This window comes from Dipodomys merriami, unplaced genomic scaffold, assembly GCF_024711535.1.
Source record: "Dipodomys merriami isolate MVZ:Mamm:240054 unplaced genomic scaffold, mDipMer1.0.p SCAF_68, whole genome shotgun sequence".
NCBI classification, from domain to species: Eukaryota; Metazoa; Chordata; class Mammalia; order Rodentia; family Heteromyidae; genus Dipodomys; species Dipodomys merriami.
In genome coordinates, this window is record NW_027206268.1 from 205,489 (window position 1) to 227,796 (window position 22,308).

A 22,308-nucleotide genomic window follows, 5' to 3' on the forward strand; every position below is an offset into this window, starting at 1 on the left:
TTGGGAAACGGGGACCGTGCCCCCTCAGGCAGGCGATTACAGATTTAATTAAAAGTGACACAGTAAATAAAAAACATATAAAATGTAATTTGTGTGGGTAGCGAGGGGTGACTGGAGAGGGTGGTGTGGCTCCTGTTTTAATTAGCGTGCATGCCCGTGATAGTGCCCCTCTACTGGCTTAGGCAGGTGGCCCGTGGGAAGCCTCGAGGTGGGGGAGGGTTAGGGGTAAGGAGGAGCCCATTCCCCTGCTCCCCGAGGCTTCCCAGACCAGGCTGATGCTGATGGTGAAGGAGGAGGCCTTTCCCCAAGGACCTTGAATCCCCGAACACTTGAATCTGCGTGGTAGGTCTGGATCCTCCTTTGCCCCTAGACTCCCAGGTGGCACCCTTGAGATCTGCGACTAACTATGCATCGCATCAGAACTCAGGGACCCCAGTGTCTTCAACCCTGCTTCTGTCCCATGTCTGGCTCTTGGCCTCTTTGTTACATTTCCCAAGGATCTCGGGAAATTCCTCTTCGTGTCTGACACGTCTTTCCAGCTGTCATGAAGGGAATGGGCAAGCTGGCCCATCCCCGGGGCTGGGAATTCCACCCATCTCCTGTCTGGCCACTCTGAGCTGGGAACGATCGCGCCACCCCTTTGGCTCGGTGCCAACCGGCAGAGCGGTCGGATCGGGTCGGTGCCTGTGAAGTGCAGCTCCCAGTCCCCTAGCTCTGTGTCTACCTGACAAGTGCAGTGTCTTCACCACTCTTTATAGAAGCAGAGAACGGGCAAGGAGAGCAAGGAGCTGTTTTAGGGGAGTCAGACCAGTAGTGGGAGTTGGGGGAGACTGTGTCTGTATGCTCTGGTGTGGGTATGTGCGACACTCGGTGTCTCATAGCCCACTGTGGCATCGTGTGACAGGTGAGCATGTGTGACCGTGGGTGAAGGGGGCCGGAGGACGATGATGGCAGCATTCTGTTCCCCCGTGGACTGGAAGTTCCTGGACGGTGGATTTTTCTCCTACGTGGTCGGGGTGAGTTGTACAGATCGCTCTCACACTTACAGCCTTTGTAGATATCCGTGGGGATCTGCACCGCTGTGTAGGAGTAGTTGACCTTGTTCTTGAAGTTGGGGTCCTCAATGAAGTCCAGCCTCAGGGTGCTGGCCTTGGATCCCCTGTCCATATCCTCACTCTCGGGATCATCCTGCAGAAAGCCCCCGGCAAGGTCAGGGTCAAAGATGGTGGTTGGATCCGACCAGCCTCTTCAGGAAGGCTGAGAGTGTCAGAGACTGGGATGTGGCGGGGAGGCATCTCAAGGATGGCCGCCATTGTGGTCAGAGACAGAGAGATGGAAGACCCGGAAGTGTCCTGCTTCCCATCTGCCCTTGGCTACCACACTCACCGTCTGATTGCCAGACCGGATTCTAAAACCAGAACCAAACTGACCCCTTTCCCACATCGCCGAAAACCAGTGAGAAGGCAAAGAGCATGGACGTCCAGAGGGAGCAGGGAGCAGAATTCTGCTTCTATAGATGTGCCTTGTGCAACTGCAGGGAGGCCTTGGGGCAGCCCCCCCCCCCGCCTTCCCCATTGAAGTCCCTCCCATCTCCTGCATGGAGCCCCGTTACTGGGGAGGAGGTCTGAGGAAGGGGCAAGCACCCCGGGCAGCATGGCAGGTCTAGGGAGCTGCAAGGAGGGGGGTGAGGGTTGGGGGTAGAATTAGGACCCAGCCACCTCCACAGGGAGAGTTTGCAATGCCTGCGAGCAGCGGGACCGAGAAGGCCCCCGTCGATTTTCTAAAATGAGCCACGGCTGCCTGACAGGTGCCAATTACAGCATCTCAGGGCCGGCCGGGCATGCGCCGTGCGCTCCCTCCCGCCTCCGTGGGCTGGCAGAAGCAGGGCTGCTGTGACTACAGCGTTGATGCTGCGGTCTGGGGGGGGGGGAGGGTGGGCCGGGGTGCAGGTGTGTGAGGGGGTGCAGGGAGGATGGTGGGAGGGTTTGAAGGGGAAGAGAGGGAAAAGCCAGGCTGGGAGGCCACATGGTGAGCGAGGCAGGGGGAGAGCTGGGTGCTCTGGTATGGGGGAAACCTGCCCAGCATGTGACCACCTCTTGGACCAGGCTTAGTTCATCTCCCCCCCCCCCCGTAGGTTCTGGGCTGCTCAATGGGTGCCGGCTGCCCCTCCCTTCTCCCCACCCCGAGGGATCTGCCCGTGATCGCTGGTGGCGTTCAGCCTTTCTACTGAGCCAGATGTGCGTCTGCATATCCTAAGGACACCGCTCTAAAGCGCCCAAGGCGAACACCCTGTCCTTTCAGAGTAGATTCTGGATGGCAAAATTCTGCCAGGTGGCATGCACCACGCATGCTCTGCTCAGAGTGGCGGGGCGGGGGGGGGTGGGGAGTGGGGGGCAGGTGCGGGAGAAGAAAGCCCCCCGAAATGTCAGCAGCAGACGAAGGGCACTGGAAAATTTAATCTCCCGACTTTCCCAACTAATGTGACATTTGGATTCTGTTCTGATAAGCTATCAGCTGGCGAACTTTTTCCTTCCTTTTCTTTCTCCCACCCCCACCTTCTGGCTGGTAATTTAAAAGGAAAACAGTCTAGAAAGATCTCTTAACTGTACCTCTGGCAAAGATGGGGGAAAAAAAAAAACCCACAACACAACACAAGCAGGAGTGTAGGCAGATGTGTGTGTACGTGTGTGTGTGTGTGTGTGTGTGTGTGTGCATGCTATTATTTATACTGAGGCCTGGTTAGCCCAGAACAGGCTTGATTCACTGTCCTGACACTGCTTGGAGTGACTCTCCCTCACGAGGTGGTCCTGGGAGCCCAGCAGATGTTCAAGGGTCTGGAGGTAGTCAGTGATTTAGAGACAGGAATTGGGGTCCTGGATAGAGTTGGGGGCTGCTGGCAGCAGGAGCCCCTCCACACCACCTCCGAGCCCGGGAGGAGCGGGGAGGGGGGGCTTTGTGCAGTGGGCAACTGCAGTCTGCTGGTTTATATTTAATGTACTGATTGCTAAAATTATAGCCCGCTGCCGAGGGGGGTGAGGAATTAGATTCAGGGTCTAATTAAAGGCTCGTTCTTCATTTGAATTTCAGATTCCAGCTTTAATTTTAGCGACTTCTCTGGGAGCCGCAGAGCTCAGCCAAGGGGAAGCACACCTGCTTGAGCCCACCCCTCCTTCTTCTCGGCCCCCTACCCTGCTCTCCGGGTCCAACCTGGCACCATGGACCCTCAGCAGGAATTCCTTCCCACTTCCTGGTGTCACAATTCACTTCCTGACGGCCCCAGCAAAGCCCTAAATACCCGGAAGAGGTGGGCTGGATCCTGGGTCATCTGCACCAGTGAGCACAGGCCAGTCTGGGGACCCAGCACCACGGTGACCACCTCTGTTTCTAAAGAGGACATTGTTTTGAAGTCAGGCAGAGACTAAGTGACTCAGGGCAAAGTCTTGATAGTGGGGCCAGACCGTAGGTGCTGTGCATGCTGATGCTGGGTTCCCCTTATCCGAAGGGTGGAAATCCAGAGATGACTGGTACCCTCCCACCTACTTCCGGGGAGCCCTGTCCGCCATCTCTCTCCTCTGCTGTCATTGTGCTGGATGGAGTCTCTCTCCACGCTGGGGAATCTAAGGTGCCCAGTCATGGGGTGTCCAAAATGCCCACTACCCTCGCCCGAGGGGTGAGGCCTAGCCCATTAGTGGCCACACACACAGCGGTGGAGGGGTCAGATAACTGAGGAAATCGTGGGAGAAAGCATGGTGGAGCTAAGCATGCTGAGCGGGAGTTGCAACACCTTTCCGGCTGAGACAGATCCTTTACGGCAGAGCCTAGAGGAGGGGGTGTGGCTTTGCAGTTTCCCACCCCTTAGAATACAGGTCAGCCACTCACCAGCTCCGCGTCAGCCTTGGCGTCATAGTACGTGATGTCTTCCTCCTGGTTGAGGAGAGAAAGGCCTCGGTAGTCACATCTCAGGGGCTCCTGAGATGCCATCCAGACCCCTTTAAGCCCAAAGTCTCAGTTCCTCCAGAGATCGATCATCCCCTCCCTGATCCAGAGCCCTAGAGAGGCTGTTTGAGTCAAAGCTCGGGTGTCCCTCCAGTCTCCCAGGTCCATCCTCAGGATCCCTCACAGGCTAGAGGAGGATGCAGTATCCTGGGCCCTGGCGATTCAGAGACCTAGACCCCCCGCTATAGTCTAGCTGAGAGGCAGAGTCGGGGCTCACCCGCCTGGCTGCTGAGATGCCAGCTGAAGCGGGATGGGGCGTGAGGAAGATAGAAAATCAGAGTGGAGCCCAGGCAAGAGCGAAATAATGACTCGACGCCGCATCTTCCAATTTCTTCTATTAAAAAGCCTGCTCATTACGGGCATGTACTTATTAATTATCTGTGATTTGTTGTGAAACGCGAGGGGGTTTACACAACAGGAACGGGAGAAAACAAAGCCCGGCAAAGCCCAGCTCCGCAGCCCGCCTCCTGGCCCTCACCCGTCTGCGTCTGCCCGCCTGGCCTGGCCTGGCCTGGCCTGTGCCGGCCCCCGCCTGCCGCCAGGGTTCTTGGCCATCTGCGCGTCATAATCGCTGGCCGCCCCGGGGACCCGTAACACAAACGGGCTAATTTCGTGTTTAATGATCTTTAATCAGAACTAAGCACAGCTGACAGAGGCTGCCAGAAGGTGAGTTTGGTGTCAGCAAGTGCCACCTGCTCTGCCCCGGTGGACTCTAGGGCCAGGGCTACTATCCAAGTCACACTCCCCAGGTGCACTTCAGCGCCCCCACACACACCCCTTTTTAAAATTTCTCTTGTTGGTCATGGTGGCTTGAACTCTGGGCCTGGGTCCTGCCCCCAAGCACTTCAGCTCAAGGCAAGCGCTCTACTGCTTGAGCCACAGCGCCACTTCTGGTTTTCTGGTGGTTGGAGATAAGAGTCTCATGGACTTTCATGCCCGGGCTGGCTTTGAACTGCCATCCTCAGATCTCAGCCTCCTGAGTGTAAGGTCTGCATAGGGACACTTCCCTACCCCTTGGCTCAGTTTCTGCCAGTATCTGTTACCTAGGTAACTGGCAAACCTGGAAGCAGTCACCTTCCCCTCCTGCTAAGGTCACATCCTGGGCCACCTCTGGTCACATGCCTCCTATCTGACCTTAGGAGGGTCCCAGACCTTGAGGTCACATTCAGATCCAGTGTGGCCACACCTCTTCCTATCCCTGGCCTAAGAAAGTCCTGGCCCAGGAATGGGTCGCCCTTTTCCTTTTCAGCCATGCCTCTCTACCATGCATGGTGGGGACAGGAGTTTGGTAAATAAACTTCTCCTGCCTGAATAGCGCGTGTTGTTCTCTTCACCAGCTACCTAATGAAACCTATTATACCTTACACTGAGTAGCTAGGATGACAGGTGTGAGCCACTGGCACCCGGCTCTGGGTGCCAAGTTTGTGGCCATGATTTAAGATGATCTGTTGAATGATGAGGGATGCAGCCAATTGTTACTGGGTCCCAGGTTGACTCCCACCAGGGTCTTTGGTGTTCAAACCATTGGCTGGATACGGTAGTGGAGTCTGAGCATTCTGTAACAGTGACTGCAAGACATGGCACCATGCTTGGACAGGTCCCAAACATAAGGCCAAAAATGACTCCAGAGTTGGAGAAGCCTACTTTTTTTGGGGGCGTGGGGTGGGGTAGGGTGGGTGGGTGGGTCTTGAACTCTGGGCTTGGGCACTGTCCCTGAACTTTTGCTCAAGGCTAGCACTCTACCACTTGCACCAAAGCACCACTTCTGGCCTTTTCTGTAGATGTGGTACTGAGGAATGGAACCCAGGGCTTCGTGCATGCTAGGCGAGCACTCTACCACTAAGCTACCTTCCCAGCCTTCTGTCTGGCATTTCTGTGACCCAAACATACAGATGACACCAAGCCAGGGGCAGAGGAAGGCTGACCTGCCCTCCAAGTCATCTGCAACCTCATTCATACCCACAATCCACCCGCTCGCCCACCCATCCAGGACCACTGCAGACAAGATGGGCGGGCCAGGGTGGGGGCAGGGACTGGGCTTAGGCTCTGGGGTACTTGGCCTTTTCCCCGCGCCCGGCTCTGACCGCAGCACATAATGAAAGCTGACATTACATCAAACACAATAAGGAGTTTCGGTTGATGAAGATCATTCCTGAACACACAAACCCATTAAACCGAGGGGGAAAAAAAATATCAATTCAACACACTCGCAGGCGAAAAGAAAATGTGATTTGTTATCTAAAAGGGGGTTATAAACACGGCTCTGATGCTCTTTCCCTCCGTAATGAAAACAGGCGGGTGCTGTGGGAGGACTGCAGATTACAACCTGGGGCTTCGCTCACCCACTTCTTTTTTAGGTTAACGTTCTGCAAGGACGGGAAAGGGCACGGGAAGAGGCCGGTCAGTCTCCGGCCTCCAGGAGTCCTGGACTCCTAAGGTTGGACTTGTCTGCCACTCCCCCCCCCTCCCCCCGTCATCCTTGGGATGCTTGGGCACTTCACTCTGGCTCCTCTTCCCCTGTTCCAGTGGCCCTGTTTTCCTATTTGTCCTGCCCTTACATGGTCTCTGTGGGAAATTGGGTCTTGGTAGCAGCGGGGACGAAGGGGAAACAATGCAGGTGACCACAGGTGAGACTCAGATCTGTATGCTTTCCCTGCCTCTTAGGGCTTGGATGCCTGTGGGCGGGACTACTCTGGCTTGGAAGATGATCGAGCCACACCCCTTCCTAAGGACACACAGGAGCCTGGGTCCGGAGGCAAGGTCTCCCCAGAAAAATGGGTCCTGAACACAGCTGTGATTGGAGCTGGGGGTGTGGCACAACAGAGCTGTTATAGTTGGGGTGGGAGGGTCCCCAGGAAAACCTTGGAGTCCATTTTGGCTGGCCCAGTGCTGGATTGTTCACATTAATGATGCTCTCTGGGTGAAGCAACAAGGAGGCAGGCCATCTAGCAAGTGCAGGGACTTTGGTGTGCTCTACCACTTGAACCACACCTCCATCTCCAGCTTTTGTGGCAGCTGATTGGAGGGAAGAGTCTCCAATAGGGCTTTTCTGCCCAATCTGGGTTTTGAACTGCAACCCTCCGATCTCATCCTCCTGTGCAGCGAGGATTAAAGGCATGAGCCACTAGTACCCGTCTAATTGTCTGAAGTTCACACTGACACCTCTTCTGTTTCCTGATATCTTGTGTGTGTGTGTGTGTGTGTGTGTGTGTGTGTGTGTGTGTGTGTGTGTGATTTTGCTTACATTCTGCACAATGTGGGGAATTCTTTCTCCCCCCCAAGTTCCCACATAGGACCCCCATGTATCTAGGTGACAAGTGGGGGGGGGGCTAGATCTCTGAGTGAGCATAGGACAGATGCTCTGTAGCAGAAACCAAGTCCAAGAGAGGGCATGAGGGGTGTTAGCAAGCAGGAAACCATGTGAGCAAGAGCCCGGGGTGAGTGGGGGGCAGAACGGTTGTTATCCAAGTTCAGAGCACTGCAAGGTGGCTGCCAAGGCCGGCCAGAAGGGACTCCTGCCTGCCCAGCGGCCCTCAAGGCGGGCCCCAGACCGGCCACCCAGCCGTACTGGTGAGGCCATGTGGCCTTTCTGCCCTGGCCCACCGCCAGCTCAGCTCAGCCAAAAGGACTGGTTTCTGAGAGAGCCATCTGTCGCTGGCTTGGCAGAGAGGAAGTCGGCAGGCCCTATGGCCGGGTCAGACCCTCAGGCTGTCCAGCCAGCTCTCCTGCTTTGGCCCTATCATCTGGGTCTTCCTGCTACAGTCATCAGGGCAGAGCTACCTTCCCTAGTAGACTTCCAGGGGATGGTCTTGTTTCCTATGTAGGTCAATCATGGCTGGCACTGAGGTCCTAGGGCCGATGGCCTGTCCTCCTTCACCCACCTATGCCCCAGTTCAGCTCCTCCCGTGGAGTGGTTCAGGTGGCACGTAATGCTGGCAAAAAGCAGTACTGGCACCAGGCACGGCACAGCAGGTGGCCCGTCTTCATCTGCCCTGGGTATTACGGGCACCAGAGCACCTGCTGCCTGTCTGACGAGCCATGGAGGGGCTGCCCGCTAATTGAGATGATAGCATCCCTGATGTGAATGGGCCTGGGCCGTCCAGGGCTGCGGCTACAGGTTCTCTGCCCCTAATGTTCATTGCCAAGCACGGAGAGTCAGGGCCTAGGACTAGGAGAAGGAGGTTTTGTTGTTTTTTTTTTTCTTTTTGGTGCTGATACTGGGACTTGAACTCAGGGCCTTGTGCTCTCACTTACCTTTTTCACTCAAGGTGGCATGCCACCACTAGAACCACACCTCCACTTCCAGCTTTTTGCTCACTAATTGGGAGTCTCTCAGATTTGTCAGCTGGGGTGAGCTTCGAAACCTTGATTCAGCCTCTGGAGTAGCTGAGATTACAGGTGTGAACTACTAATAGCACTCAGCTAAAAGTTTTTTTTTTGTTTTGAAATCCCCCATAGGGGCTCGATGGTAGAGTGCTTGCCTAGCATGTGTGAAGCCCTGGGTTCAATTCCTCAGTGCCACATACACAGAAAAAGCCAGGAGTGGCGCTGTGGCTCAAGCAGTAGAGCTCTAGCCTTGAGCAAAACGAAGTTCAGAGACAGTGCGTGGGCCCTGAGTTCTAGCCCCAGGACTGGCAAAAAAAAAAAAAATAACATAACATAAAATAAAATCCCTTCTACTCATTGCCCTTGATCACATCCCAACTCTGACCCTGAAGACGTTGGGATCCTCAGTCGCTGGATGGGATCAGTGCGGTGCTGTGTGGAAGAGGATAGCACCGCTGCCTCCCTCCTGCCTTCCTCGGAGGTCCACGTGCCAACCTACGGTGCGCTGCCTGTGTAGGGAGGGCCACGCCCTACCGACCGTGCACCCAATCCCACTCTGGTCCCATGGTCCAAGCAGCCCTCTGTGCCCCAAACTTTTGGTTGCCGCTCTTGCCCTCTTAGAGGTGAGATGATCATTCCTGGTCATTTCTGCCACGGGTGTATCAGTCTGGGCTCATGACCTGGCATTGACTGGCACTGGGTCAGGCCTAATTGCTCCTGGTCTAGAGGAGCTATGAGTAGGGTAGACAGATGAGGTGCCAATGTGGGGAGTCTGTTGGCAGTGAAGGCCAATCCTAAAGTTTAGACCAAAAAAGGGAGTCCTCCCTTTGCTGGAATGGATACAGAATATTCTTGGGAGAAGGCTGGCTTGGGAAAGGGCCTGAGTCTGAGGCTGCAATTATGGCCAAAGCCAAGCGTCTCTCCCAAGTGAAGGGGAATGTGGCTCCTTGTCTGTCACCTTCTGAAGGTCATGGGAAGGAAGACACCAGCCCTTCCCAAGCCTCAGTCCCGGCCCCCGTTGGCATGGATGACCCCACCGACAGTTCCGCTCGCCAGCGATTCCTGGCAGCCTGGCCGGCGTGGGGGCTGATGGGCGCCATTAGCACTGATGGCTTACAGCCTGGGAGCCGGGACAGCAGTGTAGCTTCCTGTGACCCTGCAGTCAGGAGGAACTGAAGAAGGGGGGGCGGGGACTACAACCCCCCAATCTGAGAATCTCAGGCAGTGGGCCTGACAAACAGGCAGACACATGGAGGGATCAGGGCAGGGAGAATGGAGGAGGGTTAGGTACACAAGCTCAGAAGCTTAGATCATAGACGGGAACCTGTTGACATCTGTTAGCCAACTATGAATTTCTGGTAAGATCAGGAAACTCTACCCACTCCATGCCCGTCTCCTCAATGCAGTTGGAATAATGAATGACTCAACTTGCTTTTTTTTGGCTGGTCGTGAGGCTTGACATAAGGAGCCCTATGAGAGCTGGCATGGTCCCCGAGTTCCATCATCTCTGGGACCTGCCTGGCTTCAACGGGACACTACTACAACAGGAAGGGTCAGGTATGTCCAGCCCTAGCCGGAAACTAGCTACCTGGCTTTCTCTTCCTTCATGTCCGTTCTGGACCCTCTACTTTTAGTACTTTGTACTCGGCTCCACGATTTCTGAGCCCTTTGGAGCTTTTCCTGTTGGAAGGAGAAGCTTTTGTAATTGTGGTCTGAGGGGGCCTCTTTAAGTGCAGGCTGCTGTTCAGTTCAGGGAAGAGAATATAGAACAACAACAACAAAAGCAAAAACACAACCTGTTCCTAAGGTCTCTCCTCCGGGTAACAGCATTGAAGTCTCGGTGTCCTGAGGTCAAGAGAGCTGCTTTGATTCAAAGAACTAGAGTGCCTTCTTTGGAGAAGGCTACTTTAGAGCAGCCTGTGCATTCACTGGACACCCAGTGATTCATGTGGAGTGATGGGGGTTCAGGGGGCTCCTATCTATAACTGCAGGTCCCAGCACTGCAAGAGAGCCAAGGATTTGTGTGTGTGAGACAGGGAGTTGGGGGAGGGGGAAAGAAGGAGAAGGAAAGGAGGGAGAGGGAGAGACAGACAGACAGACAGACAGTACTGGGGCTTGAACTCAGGACCTGAGCACTGTCCCTGAGCTTTTGCTTAAGGCTAGCAGCACTCTACCACTCGAGCCACAGCTCCACTTCTGGCTTTTTGGTGGTTAACTGGACCTAAGAGCCTCGCTGCCTGGGCTGGCTTTGAGCCATGACCTTCAGATCTCAGCCTCCTGAGTGGCTAGGATTAAGTGTGACCCGCAGGCTCCCGTGTCTGTTGAACACTGGAGAAAGGCTTCCGCTTGGGCTGGGAAGGTGGCTCACTGGTAGAATGCTTGCCTTGCATACACGAGGCCCTGGGTTCGATTCCTCAGCACCACATAAGCAGAAAAAGCCGGAAGTGGCGCTGTGGCTCAAGTAAAGCCTTGAGCTAAAGAGCTGAGGGAGAGCACCCAGAAAGACAGACAGAAAGACAGACAGACAGAAAGACAGACTTCCATTCTAGTCTAGGACCTCTTGTGTCCCTTGAGTGTGTTGTCCACACAGTGTGATTTCCTTCTCTCCCCCCTCTCCCTCTCCCCTGTCTCAGGGTGCGCTAGAAGGTGTTTCTGGTTCTTACCTTGATGTGGTCCTGCCAGCGGTGGGCTTTCTGGAAGTTCTCTGCAGCATCGGCCAGTCTCTGAGGGATAGAGCAAGAAGATCAGAAGATGAGGGAGGCTGCTGCCCCATGCGCACCTTCTTATTGCCAGTACTTCTTTATTTCCCTTGGGGCAGGCTGGTTCAAGGCCTCCCTTCCTCCATCCCACCCTACCCACAGACGGTTCCGTTTGCTGGGAGAATGTCTCCCTGATCCGAGAGAAAGCCTGCTCATATAGCCCCAGTGGCTTCTCTGTGGAGCTCCCTACACTGCAGCCTCTCCTGCTGAAAGGATGGCTGGCGGGGTCGCCCTCTACAAATCAGTGTCATTCTCCCTGGCTGAGGGCAGATCCTCACAAATTACTGAGTCTCTCCCCAGAAGTGCCGCTAGCTCACCACTGCCCACTCAGGCCTGCTGTCTCCTAAGGGCTCCTGAGCTCTGTAGCCACATGAGCCTGGTCCATCTTTTTTCTTTGTTTCTTTTTGTTGGTCATGGGGCTTGAACTTGGGCCTGGGCGCTGTCCCTGAGCTCTTCAGCTCTAGGCGAGCGCTCTACCACTTGAGCCATGGCGTCACTTCCAGTTTTCTGGTGGCTCATTGGAGAAAGAATTAAAAAAAAAAAAAAAAAAGGAGTCTCACAGACTCTCTTGTCCAAGCTGGCTTTGAACTACCATCCTGAGATCTCAGATCTGAGCCTCCTGAGTAGCTAGGATGACAGGTGACGGTGCCCAGTGAGCCCTGGCCATCTTTTGGCCCTGGTTTTAGTGGCCTCTACCACCAAAGCCTGTGGGCAGAGAACCCTTGAGAGCGCAGCTGTGTGCCCGTCTGTGCCACATCTGTCACTGGACCTGCTCAGGGCCAGACTGTGCTATGTGTGCAGATGTGGCAGACTCAGCCTCGCCGCTCACAGATCACAGCCTGCAGGGGGAAGGTATCACATAACTGAGCACAAACTCCAGGGCAGGAGCGGCTGAGATGTAAGAGTCTCAGTGCTGTGGGTATCGGGCACCTCAAACAGATTTGTGTACCTGTTCCTGTGCCTGCCACAGTACAATTAGATGAAGACACCCAAGCATGGAACGGAAAAGCAGCCAGACAAATCTGGGTCAGGCCAGAGCCTAGGCCTAGTCCTTAGCACCGTGTTTATGTCACTCGGCCCATAGCTCAGGTCCAGAGGTCCACTGTGCCCAGCCATCTTTCCCTCTGGCCTCCACGTGTACTGGACTGCCCTGCCACTGGGCCTCTAGCTTTACCCAGAAGGCCCCAGTCTCTCAGTATTCAGAGCACCTCGTCTCCATCTATCAGTCTAGGCCTCACGTGGCACGTAGGCCCCAGAGGAGAGGATCTGATATAACCCGACAGCTGCCGTCGCAGGGAAATGGAAGTCAGGACGTGGGAAACCACCTTTTCCTCCTTTGAAGCGAGGAACAGGGATGAGGAGCCGTGTCTGGGGGCAGAATGTCACCTCCAGCGGTCAGAAGGACTGCAGATGCCAAACTGATGCTAGTGGAAGGCTCCAAACTGGGCTGTGGCCTAAGGATTCGATCCCTTCTGCCTCTGCCTCCATTCCTGGAGAGGAGGCCAGCTCCTTCACCCCCTTGGGGCTCAACTGTGGTCCTGGGATTCACAGGCCCTGATCATTTAGCCAACAAGGCAGGGGAGCCCCAGAGAGGGGGGACCCCAGCCCTCAGCCTCAAGCTCATGGAGCCCTGTGTGGGGCTCAAAGGGCTGGGTCAGCCTGCTGACTCGTGAATGACGGAGTTGCAACAGCCACAGAGAAAGGATTACTTTTAATCCTCGGTCACGATCGAGCCGTTATTATTTTTTCAGTGCTACAGATCGATCGGTCAGTCCCTGGGCACTGGACGTGTGAAAACTGCTAAACGGGCGTGTCTGATGATACAGGAGGAGGGGCCAGGCGGTGGGCTGGGAGTGGAATGGGTAGGCCGTGGCCACACAAGGTTCCAATAGTCCCGAGAGCGAGAGGGCGAGAAACCCGGATATTCACGGACAAACGCAAGGATTCCCGTGTGAATCGGTTTGGGCTGGGGTTCAAAATGCCCCAACTCCAGCAGCTGCCCCCGGGCGACCCGTGCGGTGGGCTTCTCTTTCCCCTGTCTAGGACTTTTATCCATTCCTGCTGTCTGGTTAGCCTTATTGGAGAGCTTCTGTTCATCTTTTTCCTGCCTATAGACTTCTCCCTTTTCTCTATGGAGCAGGGCAATGTCCTCAGACGGGGACCTGAAACGTAGCCTTGGTCGGAGTGCTCAGAGACTTGGTGTCCTGTATTCACATGGCCCCAGACGGCCAGGCCCGCTAAGGGATGGCTGGAGGCCATGTTCTCCCTGCTCTGAGGTGCATCTTCCTAGCATTTCTCTTCCAACTGCTTCTGGGTCCTTCCACTGGGACAGAGAAGATACGGGCCTGGTAACCAAGGGAGACTACTGGGATACCTAACAGAGTGGGGGGTCAAGCTACAGCCCCCGGTCCTCCAGCTACCAACCCCACGCACACGCTGCTCCTTCTCTACTCCCTCCAGCCCAGATCCTCTAGCCAGAAACATGATGGCTGCCCCTTAAAGGGTAAGGATCTCTGTATGCTGAGGCCCTTTGCTTGAGTGTTAGGGACTGGAACCCTCGGGGCGCCATCCTCTTAAAAGAGTCTCCCCCACCAGGCTGGATTCTCCTCCATTCTCCTTCACCTGAGAGCTGGCGGCCCTGGGCCTAGGGAGCTTCCGTACATCAAAAAGGACTCATGTGACTGTACGGCCCAGAGGCTGTACAGTTCTTCATCTTCTTCAGTTTTAGCTGCCCCTGCTGCCAAGAAGACGCGAGCAGCTCAGAATGAAAGGCCCTGAATTCACGGAGCGCAGGATGTTGAGATCTGAGGTATGGGAAGGGTGGGGGGCGTCAGTCGGGTGGAAGCTGTGATAGGGGTGGAGTTCCGAGGCGGAAGCCAGGGCCACTGAGCCCAGACCCACACTCACCCTATGCAAGGGCTTCGCCGATCGGCTGAAGGTGGACCGCGCATGTCTGAGAAGGGGATTCTTTGGCAGCTGAGCCAACTGAGGCTCAGAGCATTCATGCCACTGCCCCAGGATCCTGGTGAGGAAGTAGTAGAGGCCTCACCCTCAAGCCTAGAAGTGGTGGACAGTGATCCCGGGGATGGAGCCAGGTGGGGTCTGGCTGGATGAGATCGGCTCCTCTCTAACCTCCCAAGTGGTTCCCTTGCCTTTCACTCAATAGAAAGGATTGGTAATGAGCCAACCCCACAAATCCAGATGTCATTGGTCATTGGGTCCGGTCCCTAGCCGGGCACCCTCACGTTGCCACCTTCCCTCCCTCCCTCCCCGTGGGCCCTGTATCGGTTCCGTATCACGCGCCGATAACTACTAAATACAGATTTCCAATTTCCAGAGCTGTTATGGTCTAATGAGTAAATAATATACATATTCAAACCAGTCTAAAAACATATCTGCATAATTAAAATATCTGCATAATAATGAAGCGAGATGTGGCTCGGCATAAGGAAGGAGTTGGAGTCCCAGGGCTGACAATAGAAGTGCAGGGCCGGGCGCTGGTGGCTCACGCCTGTAATCCTAGTTACTCAGGAGGCTGAGATCTGAGGATCGCGGTTCAAAGCCAGCCCGGGCAGGAGAAACCGTGAGACTCCTATCTCCAATAAACCACCAGAAAACCGGAAGTGGCGCTGTAGCTCAAGTGGTAGAGTGCTCGCTTTGAGCTGAAGAGCTGAGGGACAGCGCTCAGGCCCAGAGTTCAAGCCCCACGACCGACAAAAAAAAAAAAAAAAAAAAAAAAAAAAAAGAAGTGCAGGCAGGGTTGGAGGTCTCGGCCCTGTGGGTCTCTTCTTCTGGCCGTGTGGGTCTTGGGTAGGCATCGGTGTGTCCACCCGCCACCTGCTCCAAGCAGGTACACCCACAGACAAGGAGCAGGAGGATTACAGCAGGGCCTTGTCCCTGAAAGACTAGTACCTGCTGCATGACCTATGCTTGTCTCCGTGGCTCTGACCTCTGACTCCTAGCATCGACAGTCCTTGATGTGCGAGCTCTATGGGTATGACCTCATTTGACTGTGAGCCCCACAGGTCTCCTCCCAATTCCCCACGTTGCTGAGTTCTGAGGGATGAGACAGAAGGCCCCCACGGCCAGAGAAACTTGTCCAAGACCCAAGGTGTGACAGGGACATGTGGTGTCTGTATCTTTCCCCTCCCTCCCTCTCCCTTCCTTCTTTATTGATTTTGAACTCAAGGCCTGGAACTTGCAGGGCAGATGCTCTACCACTTCAGTCAGGCCCTCGGCCTATGTGGCCTTTTAGTGTGGTCTTTTTTGTTGGTGGTGGTGGTGGGGCCTGAACTCTGGGCCTGGGCGCTGTCCCTGAGCTCTTCAGCTCAAGGCTAATGCCCTACCACTTGAGCCACAGTGCCACTTCTGGCTTTTTTCTGCTTATGTGGGGTGGAGGAATTGAACCCAGGGCCTCATGCATGCAAGGCAAGCACTCTATCACTGAGCCACTTTCCTAGCCCTTTTAGTGGTTTTTAAAGTAGAATCTTATGCTGTTTGCCCAGGCTGGCTTCAGACTGCATATGATCTTCCTACTTCTACCTCCTGTTTAACAAGTGCAGGCCACCATGCCTGGCTTGTCTTTTTTTGACTTGAACACTTGGCCTGGCATTGTCCCTCAGCTCAAGGCTGGCACTCTACTGCTTGAGCCACGGTGCCAGTTCTGGTTTTCTAAGTGGTTTACTGGAGGTAAGAGTCTTGAGGACTTTCTGTGATCCTCAGATCTCAGCCTCCTGAGAAGCTAGGATGACAGGTGTGAGCCACACTGGCGGCTGGCCTGGCTTGTCTTTGAGATAGGATCTCATTATTATTACTATTATTATTATTGGCATGGGCTAGCCTCCAACTGCGATTTTCCTATCTCTGCCTTCCAAGCAGCTTGGAAGTTTGCTTTTCTGAGGGGTCAAAGCGGTCACTGAGCCTTGTCCAACCTATATGGCCCTTTCCTTCACACCTTGCTGCTATGTCTGTACTCGACACATCTAGCTCCTAGCTCAGGATTCATCTCCATAGACTACCCTTTTTTATAACTGCTTCTATCTTAAAGATAAAACCACCACCACCACCACCACCACCACCACCACCACCACGCGACACAAACCCCTCAGGCTCAAATTCCAGCATCCCTAAACCATCGGGAAATACAAAATATCCTCTACCCTCATGTGGAGGGGGTGGAGGGGGTAGAATGGCCTTGCTGTTGCTAGCAACCATCAGACCGGCTCCCTGACCTTTTCTGTCACAGGCCGGCTTGCCCTCCTCCAGTTAAAAAAAAAAAAATTTAGCAAAATGGATTTCCTCTCTTTAAAAAAAAGAAAGGTCAGAATACGTGTAACGGAAAAAATGCATTGGATTTGTCTCCCTCGGGGGAGGAGGTGGGAGGGGGTGGGGGGATAGACCACCGCTCCACTCCTGGGCCTCATCTTTCATTCCCTGTAGGCAACACCGACTTGGTTACTGATTCCGTATCCTTTTGGTGTTACTTGGAAGGGAAAACCCATGTTTTTATTTCCCAGGAAAAACAGGAAGAAGTGAGAAGTGGTCTCTCATGGAGACAGCCAGAGCTAGACCATGATCAATCGATCCATCAGTATAGACCACCTTGTGTCCTGGAGGTATGAATACCAGACCACACAGGATTTTCCAGAAACTTCTGCGTCTCCAAAGACAGGTGATATGTTGCATTTTACCAAAAAAAGACACTCACAAAAATTCACGCTCAAAAGCCGGGCGCTGGTGGCCCACACCTGTCATCCTAGCTACTCAGGAGGCTGAGATCTGAGGATCGTGGTTCAAAGCCAGCCAGGGCAGAAAAGTCTGTGAGACTCATCTCCAATAAACCACTAGAAAACCGGAAGTGGTGCTGTGGCTCAAGCGGTAGAGTGCTCACCTTGAGCTGAAGAGTACAGTGACAGCGCCCAAGCCCAGAGTTCAAAGCCCCACGACCGACCAAAAAAAAAAAAAATCCATAATCAACTTTATTTTCTCCTGTTGTTAATCTCAGGGCTCGAATTCGAATTCAGGGCCTAGGCGCTGAGCTTCTTTGGCTCAAGGCTTGCATGTGGAACCACGGCTCCACTTCTGGTCATTATCTGTCTCTTTCTTGGAGGTAGGAGTCTCATGGACTTTCCTGCCTGGGCTGGCTTCCCGTGGGAAGGGTTGATGTAACTCTCCTTCCTGTCCACAGAAGTGTTAACTGGGTACCTACCACGGCCTGACCTCCGCCAGGCATAAGTGGGTTGGTGAACGGTTCAGACACGGCCCCACTGGCCTGTGATTCACAACATTCAGTTCTGTATATCCTACCTAAATCCTTCCCACCACAATTCAGACCCACTGTCTGCGCAGACTGCACAGAATCTGCAGTAAGAACTGCTTGAGTGTGCAAATTCAGTGGCAGAATTAGGCTGCTAGGATGCCTCTCGGCGACGGAATGTGTTTGACCGGAAAGCCAAACCCGGGGCCCCTGACCCCGAGTAAAGACCTAGCCCACACCCGGCCGCCACGCTCACTTCACAGGATGTTATTTTTATACTTTTCCCTAAAACACAGCCCAAGCAGGCCCTTCTCGACTCTATTAACATTAGGAATCTAATCAGTAATCAGGCAGCTCATAATTTTCTGATTAGCTCTGATTAGGCCCAACCTCAGGAGAAGGAGTGGGATGGTGAAGAGGGAGGCGGGGCTGGAGGGCACCGGATGTGCCCAAGGGGCACCGGATGGGATGGGTGTGGAAGGCAGAGGGACAGAGGCTTGACCCTATCCACCCTATCGCTGTGTGTCCTGGGGAAGGGGTGTGGGATGGAGTCAGGAAGCAAAGGTAGCAGGAAAGTAGCCTTTAACCTTCATCGGAAAGTAGGTCAGGCCCCCCGTTTTTGGTACCATGGACAAAGACAAAGAGGGGCGGGCAGGACAGCCACAAGGGTCCAGTTGGGGCAGCGACCTGGGTTCTAAGGTCACAGGAATGATTCAGGGCACAGGGTTGAGCGATGGTCACAGAAACAGAGCAGATCTGTTCGGATGGATGGCGGTGACACGTGACCTTGGACACCGAGAACCGGGCCTGGGTCATGCTGGCTGAGCAGTCCGTCATAGACTTGATGAACATCACCTTCGGCACAGAGGCCCCAAGACTGAGACCCACTGGCCCCATCCCTGGGGGAGCCAAGGCTTAGAGAGACTGCCTTGGGGCAGACCCAGTCTGCACCTCTATGGGGTGTTCTTTCTTATGTAGACCCGGTGAAAGAGTGTCTTATTCTTTCTTTTCCCCCCTGGTCGTGAGGCCTGAACTCTGTCCCTCAGCTTTTCAGCTCAATGCTAGTGATCTGCCACTTGAGCCACAGCGCCACTTCCGGCCTTTTCTGCTTATGTGGTGCTGAGGAATCGAACCCAGAGCTGTATGTATATGAGGCAAGCGCTCTACCACTGAGCCACCTTCCCAGCCCAACACGCATCTTATTCTTGCAGTGCTGGGGGATCAAACCCAGGGCCTTGGGCTTGCTAGACAAGCACTCAACCACTGAGCTATAACCCCAGCCCTTGGAAGCCACATCTCGGAGCCCTATTCTGTTCAGGGTCACAGTGGCCCTGCCTGTCCCAGGTCTGGGATCACAGATTGTCACCTTCTGCAGGGTGCGACCATATGGGTGACCTCTGATGAGACACAGGAACGGTGCACAGCTCCTCTGTGCACCGTTAATGCCGTGCACATCGGCACGGAGGCAATCAGTCTGACTCTAAAAGCTGCCCCACCGGCCGCAGGCTGGTTCATTGTCTTTTCTGTCAATTTACATCTCATTACCCAGAAGGCTGTACTCACTGGAGGTTAAAAAAATAAAAGAACCAAGCAAGCCCTACTGCATGCCACCTGCGGTGAGGGCATAGGTCACAAACGGGTCAAGGCCGCTTGGTGGACAACCCCAAGTGGTACACTCCACAGGGAGCCCCGTCAGCTACCTACCACTACCATCACACCACCAGCAGCACCTCGCCACCACCAATGGAAACTACAACTCCCGTGATCGTCACGGCTTTATTTCACCCACACTGGAGCTGGTCTCTGACCAGCCTCCTTGTATAGCTATGCCAGGACACGGGGCCAGCCTGAGATGATGTCATGGTTTCTCCAAGTAGTCTCCAGATCTTTCCACTAAGGCTCTTGAGGTGCTGGGTGTGACTACCTGCGACCCCACTTTGGTCCTCCTGGAGCCCAGCACTGGCTGGCCTAGGGACAAAGCTGGGAACCCAGGCAGAAGTGACAGGCAGACAAAAGCCTGGAAGTAGAGGGCAGGGGTGGGTGTGGCCTGGCTGCCAGGTGGCAACGCCCAGTGTAAAAGCCGCTTGGAACACGGGCTGCCTCCCGCCGCCACAATCAGCCTCGACACTTGGTTATTATGAGGAGTAGGGGCGGCCGGCAGGATGGCTGGAGCCGTGGCGACAACATTTAAGGCGTCTGTCAGAGCCGTGGGACACGGACTGCCGGGCGCTAATGGTTTCTGCACGTGGCTGCCAAGTGAGAGGAGGGCGGGCGCGCGGAGGCGGCCCGGCTCCTGCCTGGGCCTCGTGCCTACCTCATGCTGCGTGGCTGCTCCACGATGGGTGAGGCCCGCCCGGGCCTTACAGATGCCTAGCAACTGCCGCAGAACCACAGTGCCAATGGCAGAGGGCGGGGCGGCTTCAAGACACACGCCTGTCTATTAAGGGCACCTTGACTACCGCAGCCTCGGTTCAGGCCGTAGTCCCTCTCCAATGCTATAAGGACTCCCGATCCCAGCTGGCTCAGATTCTATCTCCTTGGGGAGCTGAGCTTTGTGAGGGAGACATCCTTTCAGAAAAGGAACCATACTGGACTCACGCCCATCCCGAATGGAGGGATCTCAGCTTTCCTGGCCTTCACTTTACTTCCTGTCAAATGGGAACATGGGAGTCTTCCACCCAGGGCTTTTGGTCCTGTCAATAAGAAAACTGGACTTCCAGGGAGGCGAGTGGAGCTCAGGCTGGTGAAGAAGGGAGGATTATTCAGGCAGGGACAGTGTGGGCCCGGGGGGAGGCACCAAATCAAGCTGCAGGGAAGGGCTGGGAAGTTTCCCAGGAGAGGTGCATCATGGCTGGGGATCTACAGTGGGGCTTCAGGTAATAGGTGATTCTAAAGAGATCCAGGTTAACTAGGAACTCCGGAGCACCTGTTGAACTTGGCACCAGTACCAGGTGACTGCACGAGAAATGCCACGGAGCTTGTTCTGGGCGCTGGTAATGCCAGCTAATCCCTTCACCCACACCTGCAGGGTGGGTCCCAAACCGAACCACGGTGCAAAGGAAGGATCAGGGCTCAGAACTGGTTCGCTCATTGATCACAACTTCCTGAGGGCAGGAGAGGGGGTTGTCTCTGACACTGTGTCAATTCTACTCCTCACCCTCACCCACATTCACTGTTGAGCCTGAAAGACACCCTGAGCCCTGTCTGAGGAGGAAGAGAGGCATGGGTGGGGGACATCGTGTGACCGAGGAGAGACCCCCAGGGAGCAGAAGGACACCTCAAAGGACTAGAGTTCTGCCTCAGAATCCCTGCATGACTATAGAGAACGCTATGGTGTGGGATAAATACAAAGGTGACCTTGAGGATTCCCCCTTCTTGCTTTTGCTGTCGACATCTGTGGTTGGTTCTAGGTGCTAGAGATGCAGGGTGAGTGAGTGAGCCTGCCTCTGGCCTAGAAGAATTCAAGTGTGTGTGTGGGGGGGGGCTTGTCTCCATGTTCCCCACCCCCTTCCACCCTGCCACTGTTCCATGCCCTTGTCTACAGCCCAGCCGACACCAGGCTAGACACCTGCTCAGACTGAGGAAACCTTGTGTACCAGTCCTAACCAGCTGTCTTTGGGATACAACTTGTCCCTAATAGCTCTCACAGTCATAGGGGGAAGGACAGTGCTACTGGTCCATTCCTTGGGAGAGAAGCTCAGACCTCTATAATGCGCGCGCAGAATCCACGATGCTACCAAGAAAAGGAACTGGGATCAGAACCAAGGCCTTTCAGATGGCCAAGTACAGGCCCTTGGCATCTCAGGGTGCAAAGGCTGAAGCGGTCCCTGTGGCCTCTACCTGTCTGTCACTCTTGGTAGACACAGATGCAGCTCTGGGGAGAAAGGACCTGTCCAGTGTCCATCCACTAGACTTCAGGTGCCAAGTTCTGCTCCTGGTAAAGGTGAGCGGGATCCAGGGACCCCAGTCTGGGAGCCTTTCCCCCCGCCCCAACACCATCTTCTGGCAGGTGAGACTAGACCTTTTTTTTATTTTTTTGGTGCTGGTACTGGGCTTGAACTGAGGTCCCGTGCACTGTCCTTTGCCTTTGTTGCTCAAGGCTGACATTCTACTTGAGTCACAGCTCCCCCGATGGCTTTTGGCTTGTTCACTGGAGGTATAAGAGCCTTCTGGGTTTTCCTGCCCCACCAGCTTGGAACTGAGACTGTCAGAGCTCAGCCTCCCGAGGGGCTGCAATGACGACAGCATGAGCCACTGGCGCTCGGCTAAGACTTTTATAGGGAGCCGGCCGAAATGTCTCATTGCCTCTGGTGAAAACACAGAACCCCAGGTCTGCCCTCTGCCTCCGGCTTTCGCTCAAGTCCACCTGTAGGCTCCGCTGGCCTGAGTGCCCGGTTTTCTCTCCAGCTGCTGATTTTCACTCTCTCGCCCTGTCCTCGTTATTCATCTTCCCTAGGAAGAGCTCTTCGGTATGTTGCCAAATGAATTGGGGGGGAGGAAGGGGGGGGACAAATCCAATTAAACTATCTCCTCCCACCGGCGGGTCGGGGTGGGTTGCCTGGCGAGGCTAGACTGAGGGAGGGGCCCCCGCTCCGAGCCGCCACCCCGACGTCAGGCAGGCCGGCATCTGGCAGGCACAGCCGTCTGCCTGGAAAATGAGCTGCTTCTTATTGAGATAATGAATCGCTCCATTTAGATCCAAATTAACCTCCCCCAATTACCCCATCCTCTACCGCATCTCACCAGATCGAAACCCCTCCGGCCCGCGGGGTCGAGTGCCCGGCCCTCCTTGAGGCCGGTCACGTGCTTCCCCTCCCTCCACCCGTCACATTTCCTTTGCTTTTTTTTTTTTCTTCCTTTTTTTGCTTGGCGGGGGTGGGGGGTGGGGGGGAGTAGGGGTGGGGGGAGGGGAGCTCAATGCAGCTGCCGCTCTGAGGAGTGGGAATTTGTATTTTTTTTAGCTCGTTCTCT

General features: G+C 54.7%; 1 protein-coding gene across 4 annotated transcripts in view; it reads right to left on the reverse strand.

Annotated features, from left to right (window-relative positions):
* Nucleotides 1–22,308, reverse strand: part of Cacna2d2 (calcium voltage-gated channel auxiliary subunit alpha2delta 2) — a 74,092-nt gene that overhangs the window by 18,266 nt on the left and 33,518 nt on the right. For all 4 annotated transcript variants that reach the window (XM_070005334.1, XM_070005333.1, XM_070005332.1 and 1 more), the window contains exons 3-5: nucleotides 10,986–11,045; nucleotides 3,880–3,924; nucleotides 1,047–1,188 (exon numbers count right to left, since the gene is read on the reverse strand). In XM_070005334.1, coding sequence (XP_069861435.1) covers nucleotides 1,047–1,188; nucleotides 3,880–3,924; nucleotides 10,986–11,045 — 247 coding nt within the window. The remainder of the gene's footprint in view (nucleotides 1–1,046; nucleotides 1,189–3,879; nucleotides 3,925–10,985; nucleotides 11,046–22,308) is intronic.